Source organism: Dryobates pubescens, chromosome 1 (assembly GCF_014839835.1).
Source record: "Dryobates pubescens isolate bDryPub1 chromosome 1, bDryPub1.pri, whole genome shotgun sequence".
In the NCBI taxonomy this organism is placed as follows: Eukaryota; Metazoa; Chordata; class Aves; order Piciformes; family Picidae; genus Dryobates; species Dryobates pubescens.
In genome coordinates, this window is record NC_071612.1 from 20,998,553 (window position 1) to 21,019,218 (window position 20,666).

The 20,666-nt window shown below is 42.8% G+C and overlaps 1 protein-coding gene across 25 annotated transcripts in view; it reads left to right on the forward strand.

Moving 5' to 3' along the window:
- The window catches only part of SLMAP (sarcolemma associated protein), a 92,357-nt gene extending 89,091 nt beyond the window's left edge, over positions 1-3,266 (forward strand). For 15 of the 25 annotated variants that reach the window (XM_054162374.1, XM_054162359.1, XM_054162459.1 and 12 more), the window contains one exon: positions 7-3,266. Coding sequence is in view for 10 of the 25 variants with exons in the window: in XM_054162359.1 (XP_054018334.1) it covers positions 7-96 (90 nt within the window). In the remaining 15 variants the exon portion in view is untranslated. The remainder of the gene's footprint in view (positions 1-6) is intronic. The other 10 variants (XM_054162366.1, XM_054162410.1, XM_054162390.1 and 7 more) reach the window with 1 other exon arrangement.
- Positions 3,267-20,666: the final 17,400 nt, after the last annotated feature.

Consider the following 20,666-nt stretch of genomic DNA (forward strand, 5'->3'; position numbering starts at 1 on the left):
ACACAGAGACAATGGCCTTGGATGCCTGTGATGGCAGCTTTGGTTGCTGTAACAGCCGTGGTGCTGTACCCAGGCCTAACCAGAGCTTCTCCATGAGAACTGTTGTTGAATCCATACACCGTCCTCCCTTTAGAAGCTGGCAACATTCATATACTGAGGGAAAACAGATTAATTCTCTTCCTTTTTACCTCTTAATACAGCACAGCTCTGCGTGAGAACAGCAGTAGGGTCATTTGCTTTAAACTGTATAAAATGTATCTGTCTATAAAGAGGGAATAAAATTGTGATTCATCATACTGTGAGCAATATTTTTGCTTACACTTTCATGGAAGTTTTAAATTAGTATGTTGGGATTCTGAATTCTATTAATGGTGGCCTAAAGTAGGCTTCTTGGTACCAAATTATTTATAATGGCTAGGGTTGTGGACACATACTTTAGAGTCTGATTGCCAGATTTAAAAGGAAAACACGTTTCTGATTTGGACACCCAAGCCAAGTAACCTTGCAGATACTTGGAAAACAGATGCAGTGTGCTCAGTGCCTTTCAGTACACTTTCTCTTTATTCTTTTTTGTTGTTTTTTTAATTGTGTATCATTTTACTTGCTGTTAGTCACTGAGCTGTTGGGAACAAGACTTAAGAAAACTTCTCTTACCACGCCTTTTGAAGGAAGCATATTTTTCTTTGATAAGGGTTGCTTTATTAATGATTTATGGGAATAAACACAATTCATGTCCAGCCTTAAAGAGAGAGAGATATCGATGGTGAAGACCAGCCTAGAGTATTTAGTGTGCGCGTGTGCGAGTGTAAGCATGTGTGTGTTACTGAGTGAACTAAGGTATTTGTGGGAGCAAGTATTGGGTCATTTGATGGACATAGTGCAGTGATTCAACTTACGTTAACTTTAGTTTGAATGTAATTTATTAAATTTCATATATTTAAAGAAATATGTTCTTTAAAAGTATGAATACTGTCTCACATATCACATGTATCAATCTATTTTTTCAGTCATTTGATACTTCCTGACTTGAGCTGGAGAAGCTCTTTAGATAAGCTTTTGTCGACGTTAACTTTGTTAAGAGAACTGCTACAGTACATCTGTGATGAGACTAAAGAATCCAAGATACATAAAATACTGCGAAATTGGAATCATACGCCTGACGGAAGGTTTTGGCAGGTGATGGTTTTAATTTGGTAGTACAATTTTGTGCATCCACATCACGTGGCTGTATGATGCAGTGGTCCCCATTACAAAGTTTATTTTCCCTGTCTAAGTACTATTAACTTGCTAGTTGCTGACTTTTGGTGGGAATCACTGTAGTTAGTGCTGAATTAAATGTAGACTGTAGTTGTCTTGTTCAGCTCAACAGTTCTGTCCAAAAAGTTTATTAAAGACTTAAATAATACGCTGAAGAATGGTCAAGCAAAATGGCTCTGCCGAAGGAAACTGCAAAATGGGAAGGTAGTCTCAGCAATTCAATTGGCTTTAAAGAATGTTATGGCAATCGACAGATAATTTAAGTATTTAAATAGAAGTTTAGCATATAATTTTCTTTGTGAGGGTCTCAAGGTCATTGTCCTTTAAAGGTTCTATCTTAAGTTACATGGGATTTGCTAATGGGAGGATAATTAGGTGGGAAAAAATAGTCCACAAGTGACTTATAGAAAATAAATATTGTCATTTAGTTCATTCATTTCATCCTTTTCAGTTGCAGGAAGCCATCCAACCACAGAACACTCGTATGCCAGTGGTACTTAGTACCTCTTGTATATAGGTTATTGCAAATATTGTTCTGAAATGCTTAACTTCAGAATTACATTTTTTAAAGTAAATAATTGTTTTAAATCTATTTTGTAAAGATATAAAAATACAATAGAATTTCTGGAGTACAGATTAAACTATTTGCACTAACACACGTGATGTGCATGATTTAATAAAATAACTTTACTCTCCCTATGCATGTTTGAGTTGAATGTCATTTGAAAACAAGATTCATGCTAAGTTTCTTTTGCACTAGAGATTGCCATAGTTACTAGGCACAGTGTCTGCAGCATGTCCAGTAATAGCAAAAGACTTTTTTTTCGCCCCCCTCCCCCACTTTATATTTCACATTTGCACTGATTTAAGTTTGTTTAGCTGATCTCTCTCCTGTCAGTGTATTTCAGGAAGAAAGAAGGGAGGAGAGAACAATGGAAGACTTGGGAGCCTTTGGAGAAAAATTGCTGTGGGGGAGAAAAATAAGTGTTCACAGCTCAAGGTTGGATCATGCCTGTGGCAGGGGTTGTGAGGTTGGAGGAGCAGTGGCTGCAGATAGGGGTCAGTAGCAGAAATCCTTTCTAGGAGAAGGGAGCCTGATGCTGCTTCCTCTCCAGCATCCAGAACTCCCTATTCACCCCTCATTCAGCTACTGTTTATTTTTCACTGGTTTCTCTTCCCTCCTCCCTGCTGGTAGCATGTAGACATGGTGTGAGGAGGTGAAGTGGAGCAGCAGTCCCACCTGGCTGGCAGCAGGGAAGGTGCCAAGTTCCCTGGGACAACCTCAGGGCAGGCCTGCACTACCAGTTGGTGCCCCATGATGAGCAATGCTGCCTGTGATACAAGTTTCCTCTTGTATTAAAGACAAATGTTCAGTTATCTTTAGAGCATCAGACAGATGGAATTTGAGATCCCATGTGGTTGTACTAAAGGAGAAAGATTTCTAATGTAAAGATGTGCATGTGTGCATATTTACATTATATACACAGGTGCATAGTACACATTGCATGGGGGTTGTGCTTACAAGTATACCTGTGGTTCCCTCCCAGGAGTTCCTATATTTGCATGTTCAAAATGATCAGAAATGAGCTCAAATGCACAGTTCACTCTCTTGTGAGAATCCCTGGAGAAGGTTTGGTAACTGGGAAGCTGCTGTTCTTGAGTGCTTTGATGCTAAAGCAGCGAGTGGGGAGATAACTTTGCAAGTGCTCTATGCATAAACCTTTCTTTTTTTTTTCCTCCACTGCATTTGTTTATGATAAATGTGTGTGCTCTTTTATATTCAGATTTAGGTTGGGTTTAGTTGTGAGGCTTGGTTAGCTAAGCCTTAGTTATTTGTGAACAGCTGCTCTTGTTACACTATCGAAGACACTTGTAGAGTAAGTACTCTGAGGTTTGAGGTTTTAAGGGCATTCCTCATACTAGAAAAATTGGCCTGAATCAGTTGCTAGTTCAGTTTGGAAGTTTCAATATAATAAAATACCTGAACACTTACTCTGAGGCACCTTTTTTTTTTTTTTTCAATTCTAGGAGTTCTATTGACATGGGGACTACAACCAGTCAAAAATAAAAAGATATTAAAAAAAATACAGTGTAGCTTACCTGGTTCCTGTAGCTGAATTAAATGCATCCTTCCACAGTCTTGGCCTGATCCTTCTTACAGAATCTCTGGATTTCTTTGGTGCTAACTGAGAATTGTGAGCCTGCACAACATATTGCAGTGTTTTCTCATAAAAAGTCTTAGTGAGGCTTGGTATCAAATGACTGATGGCTGAAGCAAAGGTGTGTGTGTATACACACCTGTGTGTGTATTTTTGGGGTATATTGCTAAGCTGTTTTTTCTAATCAAGCCTTCTGAATTATGTTACCTGTTCCAGTTATCAGTGTGCTTTACATTTTGAATGTCTCCTGCCTTAACGTGTAGGGTTCTACCACTTGCAAGAATCATTTCTTCTGCTTGAGTCTTCTCCATGACAAATCCACTGCCAAGATTCATTCCACCAGCAGCCTCTGAGTGCTTTAAAACACCAGGTCACCGCAACGGCTTTTGGGAAGCCACTGTAGTTTGCACTAAGTCTGCAGCTGGGGCTGGCTGGTTTCCACCAGGGGCCTTTTTTCCCATCTGGCTTTTCATCCACCATTAGTATTTCATTATCAACTGTTTCAAGATTTTAAGTCTTCATTAATATAGCAATTGATCATGTGAAAGAATAAGAAGCCATATTCTGTCTCGCGCTTGTATACCTCTGGGTCTGTTTGAAGGGTTATTGCTTCCAGAACAGCTGCATTGAATTTCCCCAATCCAGCTGATTTACTCATCCCAGTGCCTCCTTGCATATGCTTCTTGACTCAGAATTCCTTTCTTTCTCCTGTGATAGGGATTTGTGCTGCAGTATGGATCTCCCTGTTCTTCCTGGGTATATAGTTTTTGCCAGCTTGTTCAAGTTCCTGAGCAAGAGTTTGCCCACAGAGCCAAACTCTTCTGCTTAGAGAGAGGTTTGCACCTGCCACTGCTTTAATAACAGTGAGTGCTGTCATATTTGACTACACGCTCCCAGGAGCAGAAGGCAAATCAGCAACTGAACAAAGCTTTCAGTACTGAGGGCCATTAGAGGCTCAGATCTACGTTCATTGGTGAAGGCAGAGGTAATTCCTATCTGATTGCTTTTCTGGAGATCACCGTCATAAAATGTCACTAACTGATTTCAGAACAAAAGGGACTCTTGCTTTTAAGAATTTCAGAAAAAGAATTGATCACCTCTGTAGGTAAGTTACTTGAGCAACTACTGTCCTCTCAAAAGAATCCAACAAAATGAACCCCAACTCTGTGTCTGAGTCCATCTTGCTTTGGCTCCCAACCACTGGATTTCAAGAGCTCTCTCTTGGAGCATGTTCTGCACCTGCAACTATTGTCCTGATTCAGGGACTGGCATACCATGACAATGACCTTCCAATCTTACTTGAGAGGAACAAATTGAATGTCTTAATTTTTTTCTTCATGCCTCTGCTTTTTGTTGTCAGCTTTTTAAACTGAATTTTTGGACTTAATTTTTTTGTTTGAAGAGCAGATGCCAGAACAGAACATGTTCTTACTACCTTACTAACAGTATACAAATGGATAATAAGCTTTATATTTCCTGCTCTGGTCTTCCTGTTTGTCTGTCTACCAGAACCTTTTTTGGGATTCACTGACTTCTAGCTTCTGGATTTGAATCTTTTAAATCAAATCTGTGCGTTCCTTGCATCATCCCAGCTGTGTAGCATCTGACTTTGCAATATTGTTTTGTCAAAACCGCTGCAGGCAAGCAGTCCAAAGCAACAATGTGTTCTTATTACTGTTCAGCACTTCATCAATGGGTTTGGTTTTTTTTTTTCCCCCCCTTCAGATTTTAACAGAAATGACTGCTGAAGCTTTTCTGGTTTATTGATCATACCCTGTTGAATGGTATTGATCATACCCTGTTGAATGGTAGTGAGCCAAAAGCAGATCCCTGCAGGACAGTAGGGAAAATATTCATAAAACAATTTCTTCATTTATGTTTGTTTGGTTTGGGTTTTTTAATGTGGATTATTAGTTACAGTGATAGTAGTGTAGACATCACTTTCATTGGAATGTCAAATGATTTACAGAAGTTGTGGCTTAACACCAATAAAGTTAACAATTTTTGAAAAAAAACAAACTTGTGAAGTGGAACTTTATTTTTCAGGTGCTTTGACAGGCAGGAATTGTACTGCATTCTTGAATCTTGTACTGATTGCTTCCTATAGGTTACTCTCTGATACACTTAGATCTTCAAGTGAAACAAAACCCTGTTTTACTCACTTCCCTCAGCCCCATCATGTTGTTGCCTCTTACTGCCACTTCCTGGTGTAAGGCACTCCTGAGTTATTCATGTGACTCTTTTGCAGGCTACTTGATTTGGCGCAGTATTATTCCCAGTGCTGGAAATGCAACAGCTGTAGTGCACCGCGGGGGTGTGTGCATGTGTATGGGTACATTGCTGTCCTGAGATTGCACTTGCATGCAGTAGCAGAGATCATGATTACCTGCATTTAGCAACCATGAGATTGGAGCTGTAGTTGAGATTCTCAGTTGAGTCATTCTCAACTGTGGGAATGGAGATGTTAACGTGGAGGTGTAATTCATCTGTTGTGTCAGGTGATGCATTGAAAATGCAGCTGTGCTTCCAAGCATGTCATCATCCTCTCTGACAAAGATGAACAAACCCAAACCTTGGGTTAAACCAAAAGTAACTTTTTTGTATTAATCAGTAACTTGAGAAAAAAGAGTGATCAATTCATTCTGTTCTGTTGGAATAAAATTTACCCAAAAGCTACCTGGCATTTGTTTAGGTACCCTCTGTTAGGAAACTGATTTGTTTTAGAAACACCACCCACATACTATTAGTGGTAAAGTACTGCCTATGGTATGGAATGGCTTTACTGTTTTTTCATGCTGGATCATTTATGAAGTTTATTCTATTTAAATTTCTTGTAAGGAGTTCTTGCTCTGGAAAATACTTTTCATTGGGTATGTCATCAATTTTTATGTGACAAATCTACTTGTCTTGAGTAATACTTATTTAAAAATGTTCCAAATATGCAATATGTCTCTTGGGATGAATAAATGGTAAAAATGACAAGAATAAATTTACAACACAACAGAAAGCTGATTTGCATTGTACATAGTCTTTCATTCAGCCCGACTCCAAATTGCAGCACTTCACACCTTCCAAATAGCCTACTGCACTCTGCTTTTTTGCAAGAGAAGACAAGTTACTAGTTCAGGAAATTAATTAAAAGTTAGTTTTAAGTTGGACTCTATTGACCTGTTTACTTTATGAATGAAGTTCACAGACATACGATCTTTCCACTTTGTGTAATGTGGTAGAGCAGTCCTCTGACAGCTCTGCCTGCAAACCCAGGGGGGAGAGGGGCTGGAACACAGGATATGAGTGCAACCTTAGTTATGTCTCTTTAGTGACTGGACACCCTCAGGGTATCTTTCAGAGATAAACAATCCTACAGTATTTAACCTACTCTGTAAATCAGAGGGAACTCTGCTTCAGTGCTGACTCAGGAGAAGGACATCCCAGACACTTGCGTAGTTTTCAGCAAGTTTGAGCAGTTTGAGGAAGGGAAGTCTCCTCCCTGTTTGCTCTGTGGTTTGGATCCACCTCAGAGTGTAATTCAAGCATGATCGCCCTCTAAGCTTGTTCTAAGTCCTGCTGTTAAGAGCCTAGGTAACTTGCCTTTCTTCAATTTCTGTTTAAAAAGTTAAAATCGGAGCTACCATTAGAATAATAGATGTCTGGGGATTTGTGAGAAGGAAAAAAAAAGCCTGATTTCTTAGATTTTCATGTTAAATGTCTGTCTAGCTGCTTTTCAAGAGATGCTGTTTATAGCACATAACATCTACCAGTAACTTCATCTCAACTGCTCATCTCCCAAATACTGGTGCAGAGCACTCTTCCTTAGATCTAATTCAGAGTTTGTGTCCTTGTTTATTTATGAGCAATGCTATAGGTGGAAGTGGTGATTAAGTATTGCTCATTTTTAAAGGTTCAGTGTTACAGACTTAGGGTACACGCAGCATTAAAAGCGTTTGGGTTTTCTACTGTGTGTGTGGCAGTCACAGTTGATTGGTAGTTTTTCCTGTTGCAGAACTTGACAGTAATCCAACTGTAGCAGGGCAGTGTCATAGGCATTTGTTGCTCAGTATTTTCCATTTCATAATTGTAATGGCACATAAGTGAAAATGTAGCCTGCAGCAACTTGACTGTTGTTTTAATTGCACTCACAGACTCGGGTTGGCCAGGTGTTGGTGTCTCTGTGCTTCATGCTGCAGCAACTATGGCCTTCTTCTCCAGACTTCTCTGAATTACAATTCTTCCTTAGTTCCGAATACTTTCCAACTTTAAGGGGCTTCCATCCATCTGTTTCAACAGTAAAGCTGTAGTTGCTGCCATGGTGCACCTGCAGCATGTTTATCACGTTTATACATTCTGTAATTATGTCTCAGACAATAACAAATTAACAGTTCCCTTGTTACTACTCTATGTGCAAGACTGGTTTTGGAGTGAGTGAGGGGTTTCCATGGTACATCCATGCCCCTGTTCAGGAAGAGACTTGGTAAAAGAGCAAAATAGTGAATTACATGGTGTTTCTCATTTTTCATTTCACATCTAGAGAGTGCTAAAGATATTTGCCTCAAACTGGTGCTTCCTCCAGAAATTAAGAAACAAATACTGGAATAATTCCAGCAGAATGAGTAATTGTGGGATATGTCTTAGGTGAGAACTGAATTGCATTGTTAGATGTGTAGGGTGTTGTGTCTGCTTGGAATGTGGGGCTGCCCCACATCTCTGCTACTGGCTGCCCTTAGATGGGCAAGGAGATTCATCACTGAAGCCTCTCATGTAATATGTATCAAGAAGGAAGATGAGACAATTGTGCTGGCAGAGCTATTTCTCAACTGAGGCATCTCGGTTCTACTCATATGCACACGGACTCTGTAACAGTGGCGTTCATTTAATGTAAATGGTTTCCAGTTCCCATGAAATAAATGTCACTGGAGATTAGTGAAACATGGTAAGATTATTTTGTTTTAATTCTATAATAAAGACCAATAATTGAGTATTTAGTCATTCTGCAGCTGTGTGGGTTAAGTTTTCACTTTCTTGGACTGTAAGTAGTGGTTTGGCTAGATTCTGCTGGCTCAGATACTTCAGAAAACTGCTGTATTTTTAGATTTTGAGCACATACTGAAGGTTTTCAGTCCTCTTGGCTGTGAAGGTACTGTGAAAATAAAAAGTTGTTTGATCTGAAGGTTGCTACCTGCAGCTTCTGAAGAGCAAGTTTGAAAAGCTGTCTGTTTTGTCTTGATAGGTATTACCCTAGGTATCCAGTGATCCAGGTGTGGGCAGCCATCTCCAACTGAGGAAGAGGATGATGACTCAAAGTAGAGTGACATCCTGTTAGCGTTGGTTAGGGACACCACCACTCACTCTTTCTAGTTCTGACTGATGAAGCTGAAGAGATGAAAAGAGGACCCTTGAAATGTGAGCTCTGTAGCTATCCAAACTTGTATGCAGGTAGCTTGCCTGTTCAAAAGAAATTCAAACTCAGCCTTGCGTTTATGGAGGTCTTAGAGTCAAGTGGACCACTTTGCCTTGGTTGTAGCTGTTACTGTCCCACTGAGTGGCAACTGCCTACAGACTCGGGCAGATGTAGCGGTCTTGCTTACATCCAGCTTTTAGCTGTGATTTTTCTCTGCAATTGCACAGGCTGAGATGACTTGCTGTGATGTGGGTTCTGGTGGTTTTGGAGAAGTGTAATCTAGTGTTAATCTCATTAAATATGATTGCACCTGCTCCTGGTTATACAAGTGTCCAGTGTGGGAGAGTTGAACCCCCATAGTTAGCAGTGCCCACATGTTGCCCTTGGAGTGCTTGCCCACCAGTGAAAAGCGTTGTCTTTCCCTTGCATCTCGGTGTGCTGCAGTCAGCAGTGATGCTGGCTTTCTGCGCGAGGCCAGCAGTTAGGCCAGTCTGTTTCACAAGTTCACTGAGCCAGCTAAAGTGTGTGTTGGCATAGCTGCGTGCATCAAGTGGACACTGCAGCAGGAGAAAATTGGTGTAGGAGCGCACTGGATAAAACTCAACTTACCTGCGCAGTCTCTTTGCAAGACGAGGCCTGCCGATATTGCTTTAATGGGATGGGTTCGAGTGAAACGATTTTAAGCTTTTAAAATGTAGCGTATTGGAAGGTTGGTGTGTAAGTTCAGTTGGAGTTGAGATGCATGGCATTTGCTGTGTGCACAGATCTCTGCTGAAGCATCTCTTAGTTTGCAAAAGGGAGTTTAAAAAGCTTCCCCAAATATACTGGCTGCCTCCCAATAACTGAAACTGACATTGAAGGTGGAAAGGATTTTTTCCCCTTTTGTTTCTGTGTTGCATTGCTTATTGCCTGCAAAACTGACTCTTTAGCAAGAAGGTTCAACTAACAGCTTGAGATGTCAAAACACGGGTTTCAAATACATCTCATCACATCTTTCATGATGGAAAAGTCTTTCTGGAGGGAGTCCTTGCTGATACTTGCTACTTCTGCTTTTCCTCAAGTATCAGGCTGGTTTTCCTGAAGTAAATTACTTGTCATCTTCAGTATGTTAAAGACTGCTATCTGTAATTGTGTTGTCTCTGAATGTGTCACCCTAGCAGCCCTGTGCTGTATGTGTGATTGTTTTGGTTTCGTAGACAATGGGCTGCTGCCCTGGGAAGTGAGGGCTGGCCCATGTGACTGTGAGGGGTGGCAGGAGCCTGCAGGAGGAAGTTCCAGGTGTCTTGAGAGGAAGGAAATGAGGGGAAAACTGTTTGGGGGAAAGTTCCCACACCACACAAAGGAGAAGCATGGGAGGGGTGTCAGGAAGGAAAGGGCAAAGTGAATATATCTGGGAAGGATGGGGGTGTTCCTGAGGTTTACCTCAGAGGAGAAAAGCACTCTTCAGACCTTGAGAGAACCTGTTCCTCACTGCTGTGTCTCTCCTCAGCCAATATGGTGGTGGGTAGCCTCTAGCCACCAGCTGTCCTGTGCAGGGAGTAGCTGACCATGCATGACTTTGGATATAGTGAGATGGAAGGTGCTCTTTGGTGTGCTGTGCAAGAGAGGGGCCTTACAGATAGTATCTGCCTTCCTGCCCTATCCCTGAACTTCATGGGAAGCCTTGCTCCATTCTTTTCCCTTTCCTGGCATTGACCTGTGAGTCTGCTCTGACCCAAGGTTTCCTGTGGCCTGTGTGAGGCCAGCACATTCCACCATGTGAGCTGGACCTGTGGGTTTCCATCTTCCTGGGCACAGAAGCCTTCTCCAGCTCCTTGCAACAACTCAGAGATGACGTAGAGCTTTGTTTGCAGCATTAAGCAGGTGAACAATAAAGAAAGTAGCTGCCAGTTATGTCCAGGGGGGTTAATTAGAGACACCCTTCTAGTCTCTGCGGTCTGCAGGAAGCAAAGACTTTTGTCTCTGCAGTTACTGCTGCAGGAAGTATTGTGGGGTGAGATTTGGTGGAGATCATCTTGCAGAGCACAAAAGTGTACACTGCTGTGATGGCACAGTGCCGTTGCAGGGGTGAGTACAGCCCTTGGCAACAGCAGCTCTGCTGGTCAAAGTGCCAGAGCTTGTGCAGGTCACTATGAAGGGTGGACCTGTGCTTGACTACGTCAGAAGGTAAGATCTGTGGACCTCCTTTGCTGTAGGAAGAATCATGTTGGTGTCAGCACGTCCTCTGCATGGTCTTAGTATTGCTTTGGCTAAATGGTGTATTATGAGTGAGATGCCTTTGATGCATCTGTCGCCTCATTCATTGCCTCATGCTTAAGCCATCCCTATGGCTAAGACAGACAAAGATTCTTTTGAAATGTCAAAGTATCTTTGTTCTAGTTTTGTTTTGTCTAATTATTTCTTGTATATAATAATGTACATAGTATATATGGAAAAAATGATCTTCACTTTGAATGTTTTGTTCTATATACATGCAAGTGGAAAATGCTTCACATAGATACTTCCTACAGTCCCACAGATTCAGACACAGTGGTTTTGTTCACAGTTCTGGTTTAATCTATTTTTAATGCTAAAGAAAATAAGAAAGTTTGTTAATTTTACCAGAAGCAGATGTGAAGTATAGCAGACTCAAAGCAAAAAAAAAAAATAAAAGCCACAAACCACCAAAGCCCACCAAAAGAAACGAGAAAAACCTCGTGGCGTCCCTCAATGTGTGGGCTGAATGCAGCAGGGCCTTTTGATTGCCAGTCTCCGGCAGTGCTGCTAATTGGGCCCTGCTTTTCCCCCTTGTTAGCCCTCGAGATGGTGTGTGCTGCTCTGAAGGAACCCCTCCTTACGAGACACTAGAATACTCGGTTGTTTCGACAATGTATCTCTGTGGGAAGAAGAATTCAGTTCAAACCCTGTAAGTCCAAACTATAAGGTGAAAATAACCCCTTTCTATTCTCTCCTAAACAGAACTGCTCCTGGAAAGCAGAAACAAACCCTAGTAATTGCTCTATGTCCCTGGAGTCCTTAACAGAGCATCTGCAGACATGACAGGAACAAGACCTGCTACGGGATCCCTGCAGTTCTCAGCAACGGCAGAGATCAGTTCATGCATTACTGTTTAAGTGCTGTGTGTGTGCTCAGTGCTGTGGCATTTCAAAGAAGATGACTTTATTTTTCTGCTGCAAGGAGGTTGAAATCTTAACATCTTGAACATACGGAAGGAGAGTTTTCTGTGACTGTCCAAAATGTCATAAAATGTAAGCTGGGGGCGGGGAGAGGGGAGGCCACGTGCATGCTCGGTGTTCAAGCAAAAGCTATTTGTGCTTAGTATAATGGCAATATTGTTCAGTTGCAGCTCTCCTGTGTGGAAGTTTAATCTCCCTAGCATGGATGAAGGGAGAGCAATGAGAACTACGTCACTTCTATCTTAGCCAGTTTTTTCAGAACAGAAGGAATATGTGTTAAGGACATGGTTTGGGTCACTTTTGCACCTTTTTCGTCTTCGTGTTTCTATTTTTACTCTGGCACCTGGGAGAGTTTGTACACTCTCCAATCTGGTAAGACAGTTAATGCGGTTACCAAACATTAAGAGGGAAGAGACTGGTTTCCTACATTTGATCTGAGCACCACTACCTTTAATAATGTAAGTCATGACATCATCTTTTATTGCAGAACAGGAACCTTAAATGGTTATGGGAGAGCAAATTTTAGCAACAGCGTCCTTATGAGACATATGTGATTCATCTTTCAAGTGTGCATTTTTGAGAAAGACACTGTGTCCTGAGCCAAATCTGCTCTCTGAATCTTAGCTTTACTCCATTTCAGACTGCAATTTATTAGCAAAATTTACTCACTCCTGTTTTTGTTTTAAACTGCGTGAAAATTGGTGCCTGCATCTTGCTGGGGAGGGTGGGGTAAAGCACAGGCAGCTCTTTTGTCCTCTTCCAGAAATCTGCTTTTGCACACCTCTAAAAGCCTTTTGTAAATGATGCCTGAAGCATAAAGTAACTGTGCTGTCTCATTTCTGGGATTCAGTGTGTTAGTCATTCAGAGTGGTGGTGTTCAGGGCACTGATGAACTTGCCAGTAAAGCACTTGGTTTCCTCCAAGAGAAGTTTCCTGTTGTCTCCTAAGCTTGGTGATACTTTTTTAAGTTCAGGCTTTTCTACATAACACGGTATGGAGGAAATGTGCATCTTTTTTGGCTGGAGCTGAAAAAGCAAAATGATACAGCACAGTATGGCTGCAGTTGCTCCCAAGGGTGAACATCTGCTCTACAGCTTGTCATTCAACTTTTAAAGGCATTCTGTGAACAGCCAAGAGCACTGGCCTGGCTGGGTTCCTGCAATCTGTTTTGTACCTGAAGGGGAGATACTCCCTCCGAAAGAGAAAGCTATAGACTGGCAGGCTCCACCTCAGTGGGAGGTGCACACTGATCTGCTTGCTGGAGAGAGAAAATCCTCGCGAGTTTTATTCGTGTGTGCCATACTTACTGAAAAGGCTTGGTCCTGTAGTGCATTGCCTTGGGGAAAGAGACAGGCTCCTCATTTCCTAGAACCTGCCTTTGTGCAGGAATATGGTTTCATTGTGCCTCTTCTCACTGTCAGTAAGCAACTTCATCTGTGCTAGTCACGCAAGGACAGAAGACTAAAAGTTGTTTGAGTTGGTTGGTTGGTTTGTTTAAGAAGAGTTGAAAAGTTTTTAGCAAGCATTAGTGATTTTTTTTATTTTTTTTCAGTGAGTTGTTTTCAAACTTGATTTCACGTCATGTGGACAGCCAGTGTTAGAGTGTTCCTGGGGAAGACACAGCCAGGAGAGCCTGGAGCAAAGCTCATTCATCCTGAAGCCCCTTTTTCTCTTCCTGAAGCTTAGGCACCCCATGTGACCCATCCCTGGGGCCCTTCCCTCCTCACACAAGACTTCGGTGGGTGCTGTTAATGAGGAGCAGGAGCCCTGTCGGCTAGATCAGCTGTGCAGCATTATTGTGCTGACACACGTTGGGGAGGGGGTGGGGGGGCGGTCCCATGCGCCTGATGTCCTCCAGCTGTGTCCTAAGTCTGCGTACCTGTTGTTCTCTCAGAATCATAACCTCAGTAAAGAAGACAAATGTTGCATTATTCCAGGGGCAGAACAGTGTTTCCCAGACCTTTCCTGTGTAGTGGCTGTTGCCGCTTCTCACCGGCACCGAGTTGTCCCAGCAAACTTTTGGGTCAGATTCCAGATTTCTCTGATGTGGTTGTTGCCTTTTCCCATTGCCACTTGCAGCACTGTGACTCTGTCAGCAGGAGCTGGGAAAGCACTCGTAGACTAACCCATCATCCTGGCATCTGGTCCTGTGGAGGGCTCTGTTACTGCCAAGATGGTTTGGAAGGGGGGCACCAACTTGCTTTTTGTGGCTCTTGCCATGTTTTGCTTGTTCTGATGCTGAGTCTCATTCTAAAATCTAGGGTAGGCCACATCTTGAAGATCTTTCTTGTCAGATCTGTGTTGAACGAGTAACTAGCCAATGGTACTTTACGCCTTATTTTGAGCTTATAAAGTGTCTTCACTCTTACCCCAAACCGGCAGCTTTTATAAAGCAAATGAGCCCTGAAGGCACAGGGGCAGAAGTGAGAAGTTTTGGGCCATCTCACAAACATGCTATCTCACTGGGTCCAGGATTACCTGTCATTCAGTAGTGCCTCAGATGAATCCTCCCCAGCAGCTCAGTGTGCTCCTCCATTGCAATGAGTCTGCTCAGGTTTATGGGCTGGTGTCCTGGCTGACATGTAAGGCAAGAAGCAGTTTTAACTCCTTGTGCTTCCAGGAAGAGAGGGTTGGCCTTCAAAGAAGGTTTTTGGTGCCACCTTTGTGATGATTCTCAGGAGTACCCTCGAGATACCATTTATCTAGAAGATTTGCTGTGCCTGGTAACTTTAGGGATGCATGTTTCTCCCCTGGTCTTATGAAAATCCTGGTTAGCCATCTGGAAATCTCATCCTGTGATTACTCCAGACTCTGGAAGACCTTTTGTAGCTACTAATCCCAGAAACAGATTTTCCCTTCATCCTGTCTGTCAACACAGCCTTTAACTTATTTTTATGGGCTTCAGCACATGTTTGAAGCATCACTGCCTTAGGATATGCTCTGTTTTCCGGACTATTTTAGTGGTCCTTATCAACCTTACAGCATTTTCTGAAGAAGGGCTATTTAGCAGGATGCTCTGTGACCTTCAAAACTCAACACACCTCTTCACACCTAGAATAGGAATCAATGTGTCTTAGAGTGCCAGAGCCTGAAATCCTAGGAAATTATACTTTACAGTGCAATCTATTTTGTTTCAACAGAACTGTGTAATGTTTTCATTAATAAGGTGATAAAGATTGTATTAAAAAGTACCAATCTGACTGAAGGAAGAGAGAAAGCAGAAGAATATTCTAAGCTGTAACTGGTGCCGTACTAGACTCTCTTTTCAATTCTTTTTGTGTCTTGTCCACTAGTCGTTGTTTACTCATTCTAATAACTTGTGTATAAGTTTGCTGTATGTGTCTTACCTGCTTTGTGGAGGCAGCAGGATTTGGCAGATAGGGATTGATCCAGTGCACAGCAAAAGCCGATAGTGTCATCTGCACCACAGTAGTTAGGAGGATTTGTGTTGTGATGGCCCCATGTTTCTGCAAGAACATAAGGCCTCAGGCAGAGATTCAAAGAAACTCACTGGATAAGGCCTGCAGGATGTCTTCCCCATGGCTGGAGCATACCTACAAAGTGGAGAGGGCAGGGAGGTTGCTGCATTCTGTGCACACACAAAGCCATGAGCTCACTTCAAGTCCACAGCGCTTCCAGGTTTATTAGTATATGCTGCTCTGTAGGAATGGGCCCTGGACTACATGGGCTCCTTGAGCCAACCTTGTATATTTGCAGAGCATCATGTAAAGCCAGAGGCAAATCAGGGAGAGTAGCCTCCTTTTTGTCTCTCGTTAAAGAATAATTCTCAAGAAATCCAGAAACATTTTTTGAGAGCTACAGAAAAGCTTGACCTAATTGCTGCTCTAAATATATGCCTGTGGCCCTTGAAAGGTCCAGCAGGATATAAAGCCACCAGTTCAAGTTCTCATTTTTGCCAGACCTTCAAAGCATTTCCTTTTATGCAGTAAGCTTAAAAGTAGTCCAAGAAAACTCTCATGCAATTACTTAGATATTCCAGTTATGCCACCAATATGGAAACTTAAATGATATTTTTTTCCACAGGCGAAGTTTCCATTGTTGGTTAAATGCAGTGGGCTTCTACTTGCTTGCAGAGAAGATACAACCTTCTTTTCATGGGCTGAGAAATGGTTGCTGCTCATAAGCCGCAATCGACTATGAAAATGGGACCATAACACAGTTACCAAAAACCTATTTAGGCCTTAAATGTTTTAAAATCATAGTCATAACCATCTTTGGAAGAGAAGCTTTGTGTGGACTACCCAGTACTTATTAAATAAATACTTTGCTGGTTTAGTATTTGAGATCACAGTTACTATCTTGATCACAGGATGTTAGGAGTTGGAAGGGGCCTCTGGAGATCATCGGGTCCAACCCCCCTGCCAGAGCAGGCCCATAGAATGTAGCACAGGTCACACAGGAATGCATCCAGATGGGTCTTGAAAGTGTCCAGAGAAGGAGACTCCACAACCTCTCTGGGGAGCCTGTTCCAGTGCTCTGTGACCGTCACAATGAAGAAGTTCCTCCTCATGTTGAGGTGGAACCTCCTGTGCTGCAGCTGTTTTATAATCAGTTGTGCCTCGTGTCCAAACTTCAAGTAGAGATAAAAGCTAATATATCTCCATTGATTAAAAGCAACATTAGTTGGGCAGAACCTGCTCCTGTTCTGCAAGTCTTAGTCTGTTCTTGAAAACATTGTAAGTTCTAGTTCGCCTATCATGGCCAATGTGGCCACATGTAATCTGGCAATGCATTTATTTTGTTCCTCAGGCCATAGTGTACTCAATGAGCCATGGATGATCTGATCCAGAGATTATATATTATAAAATTGAGAAAGATGTGGGATTTTTTAATTTGGTTGGTTGGGGCTTGCTTGGTAAATGGAGTTATGTGGGTAGGGTCTGAGATTACTCTCTTTTTTCCCCTTTTTTCAATTTATTTTTATTTTCCTGTTGGAATAACCTTGCAGTCAGCCAAGTAGGTCCATCCCTTGGCTGCTGGGCCCCAGAGAGCCACAGCAGATGCTCCAGGTCCTGGTCAGGAGGAATTCCTAGACTACTGAACAGCAGCTACCAGGGTCAGCAGAAACCCATCATACTTTAAGTGGTTGCAAGGACTACAGGAAGCATGATCAGAAATTAGGAGATCCTTCAAGACTGGTTTAGAGGTAGAGAATTCTTCCTGGTTAAGCAAATATCCTACTGAGTGTCTTCTGGAAAAAAAATAATATTGATGTGTAAGGCTGTATCTCTTCCAGATCATGAGAGATGGGATGCAAGAGAGAGAAACTTCTGTTTCTACAAACTCAGAAAGCATATGGGCCTCAAACTCTTTTCCCAGTTGGAAAGTTTGCTATTAAGAAAGGGAAATAGATTTTTATAAGCAATATATAATGCAAGCATTTGGCTACTTCTCCTGGCACAAAGGTTTTAGGTTAAAGTCTGATTCATTGATGCAGAACTGGAATGAAAGGGATTAGGAGAGGAAGTAGACTCTGAAGTTAGGAAAACTCTCTGATTTGTTGTCCACTAGCTAATTTTTTCCTACTCATCAAATGTATATTTAGCCTATGTTTCTAATTTCAGTCTTGTAGAGTAACTTATTCCTGTGCTCCCGCCTCTGCTCTTTCTCTGCCCATTGTCATCAGTTCTGCCATGGGTGTGTTCCATTTTGCTCTTTCAGGAAGAGATCCTGATCCTTCCGTATTTGGGAAAGTTTCTGGACATGACTTTGTTGTACAGTTGCTGTGAATTCATACATTTATTCCATTAGCTTAGAGAATAGTAAATGGGTGGTTTATTATTCTTATTACTCATGAAAAATACTTGATAAAATAGTGGCCTAGTTCACAATGGGATGTTCTCAGTAACGCAGGCGATGGGGGAAGCTGTAGCCAGTTCCTTCCTTTCGTTGCTAGGTGTGTGTGTGTCTTTGCATAGGTGTTTGTGTTTTGTTCAGGATCCTACAGGGAACACTTTGAGGATCCATCTGAAAACTGTTCTTCTGGCAGCAAGGTCAGTTTCCCTCCTCTGTCTGTCCTTCTAATGTCTCTATTGTGTGTGTGACCCCCAACTCTTGGCAGCTCTTGCTGTTCACCATCTTGCTCTCTCCCAATCTCCCAAACCTTCCCTTTTCCCCTTTCAATGCTCTCGTTGCTATGTCTTACAGACTTGGCAGTTGTCAATCTAGGGTCACTTACAATATCCCATAATACCAGGAATGGTGGCTGTGAGCGCTTTTCCTAGCTGGGTTCATAAAGCAGCTACAAAAAGAGACTGTTGGAGCAGGCAGGTCCACATCCTACCCTGGCTCTGCCAGTGTTGCTGTGAAGGATTTACTGCTTTCATAGGCACAGCAAATGGTGTTGCCAAGCCCAGTGGTTTATCTGGGGCCACCCATGTGCTATGTAGAACATAGCTCATCCTCAGAGAAAAGACCAAGGTGGGATTTTCACCCTGACTTTGCAGTAATTACTTTGGGAATGTGTTGCTCAAAAGAAAGAAAGCTGCCTTCTGTTTTGTGACAAAAAGGTGGTAAAACACAGGGAGGTAAAACAGAAGAAGTGCTCCACTGGCCCCAAGTCTGGGAGCAGCAGGGCTCTGGCCCTGCTCCTGCTCTGGAGCATTGGTGATGGGCTGAGTTCACTTGGGGCCAGTTGTTACTCAGGTGGGAGTTTGCAGTAGGTAGAGGGTGTCCTGGGAGGACATGGTGGGGCTTGGCAGTGCAGAGGAACTCATTGTTTTTCTCCCAGTTTTTCCTATGTAATTCATGCTTTGCTCTGTAAAGCATTGTGATATAGTTTGTATACATTATGTAAAATAAGTTGTATTCTATTATATTGAAGAAAAATGAATATAAAATAAAGTCAAAGGATGGAGTAAAGTAGCTGTGTGGTAACTGGACCCCTAGTCCCTCCTTACACTGGTTGTCACATTTCAAAGCCTCTTGGGCAAGGACTGTGGTTGCAGGTTTCTGCCATCTCTGGAATGCTGTAGGAATTTTCCACGTTAAGATATAATGTGAAATATACAGTTTGTCCTGGATGGAAAGGGAAAGACAGATCAAATTCTGTCAAACACTGCTCATCAGTAGAGCCTGTCTTTAAGATCTCAGGTTTTCCTGCTGTTTGTGGCACTGTGCAGCTCTTGTGTCTTGGGAGTTTTAGTGTTTTTAACTGTCCTTCATTGTTTTTGAGGCTGGAGAAGCTCTACTATTGCTCCAGGCACAACAGGTATGTGGCCCCTTTTTAGGGGTAGCACATGTATGTAATGGCACAGTGTGTGGCAATTTGTAATCTATGGAAAACAAAACCCTGAATCTCTAGTTTGTACAGGGCGGGGGAGGCTGTGGAAGGGTGGTGAGGATGGCTGTGAGCACTTCAGACAGGCAATTTGCTGTTGTGGAAGGTGGAAACTGCCAAAAAGTGCAAAAGTGAATCTTTCATGAGAGCAAAGGTGTTGTGAGCTGCCTGGCATGAGGGCAAGACCCTGTTTCTGCATTTCATCCCCAAGACACAAACTGCAGCCTGAACCCCATCACCCAGCATATGGTGCAGGAGACAGCCTCCAAGGGCAGGCAGGAGGAAGAGCCATAAATCCCAGTGGCTCCATGGCTTCTGGGTCAGAGGAGTCGGACGTTTGGCTCTGTGAGGGCTGTCAAGGAGGTCGGCGCAGGGGGGCTGCCGGCACAAATCCTTCTGCTCTGTGGGAATTTCCCCCTTGAGCCACTGCTGTGCTTTTTAAATAGAAGATTAATGGAAGGGGGCCGTGGAAAGGGCCAGAGTGACGGGTATTAGTTCATTAGTCTCCAAGCAAGCATGCAGCCGGTGAGTCACCACCACTGCTTCCTGCGCACTGACGTTGTGCTTGGAGCTCTCCCAGTGCCGGGCGGAGCCCAGCCCTGTGAAGGCTGGGAACTTGTAGGACCAGATCACCACATGCTGTGACTGCAGGCTGTTAATGCCATAGAATAAAAACTAATCTAGATTAATTACACTGCACATGTTATTCATCTATAATTCTGCTCCTTGGCCTCTTCGCCTCCGAGCACCACTCTCAACTCCCTTTGAGTTTCTCCATTTTTCCCAAGGAATGGGGAAAAGGTGCCTGCTGCTTGTAGCAGTGTCCCTCCTCTGCCTGTTCTTCAGGGACAGGCCTGTATGTGTGCCCATGGAAGTGTAACTAGCTGGTCAGAGCTGTCAGTTGGCATTGATGGGTCACTGGCCACAGCCAACAGCTTGTGGTGACAGTGAGGTGCTGCAGCGCATCAAGGCTGGTGACTGGAAGTGCTCCTGGTGTCTTGACACCAGAATTGATTGTCTTGTGAGGAGATGCACACAGGATATGTCTGCTTCCACGGTTTTACAAAAATTCACTGCTGCATCCTGAAGAAATGTGTCAAAAAATGGAATTCAACCAAGCAGTCTACACCTGCCACCCCTTCTTACTTGGAAACAGAGCCTCGTGTCAAACCAGTTGTCCTCATATAAAAGTGGTGATGCTTATGTGCAAAATCATGTGCTGTCACAGGCCTCACTTTGGGGTGAGCCAGCCCTTCACTATGCTGCAAGGACCAAGAGGGAGAGCTGGAGAAAAATGCCAGATTTTTTCATTCCTAAAACACATGCCACACATGCAGTGCTGCCTCATGTTTAGGGAAGAGAAACCCCAACCACAG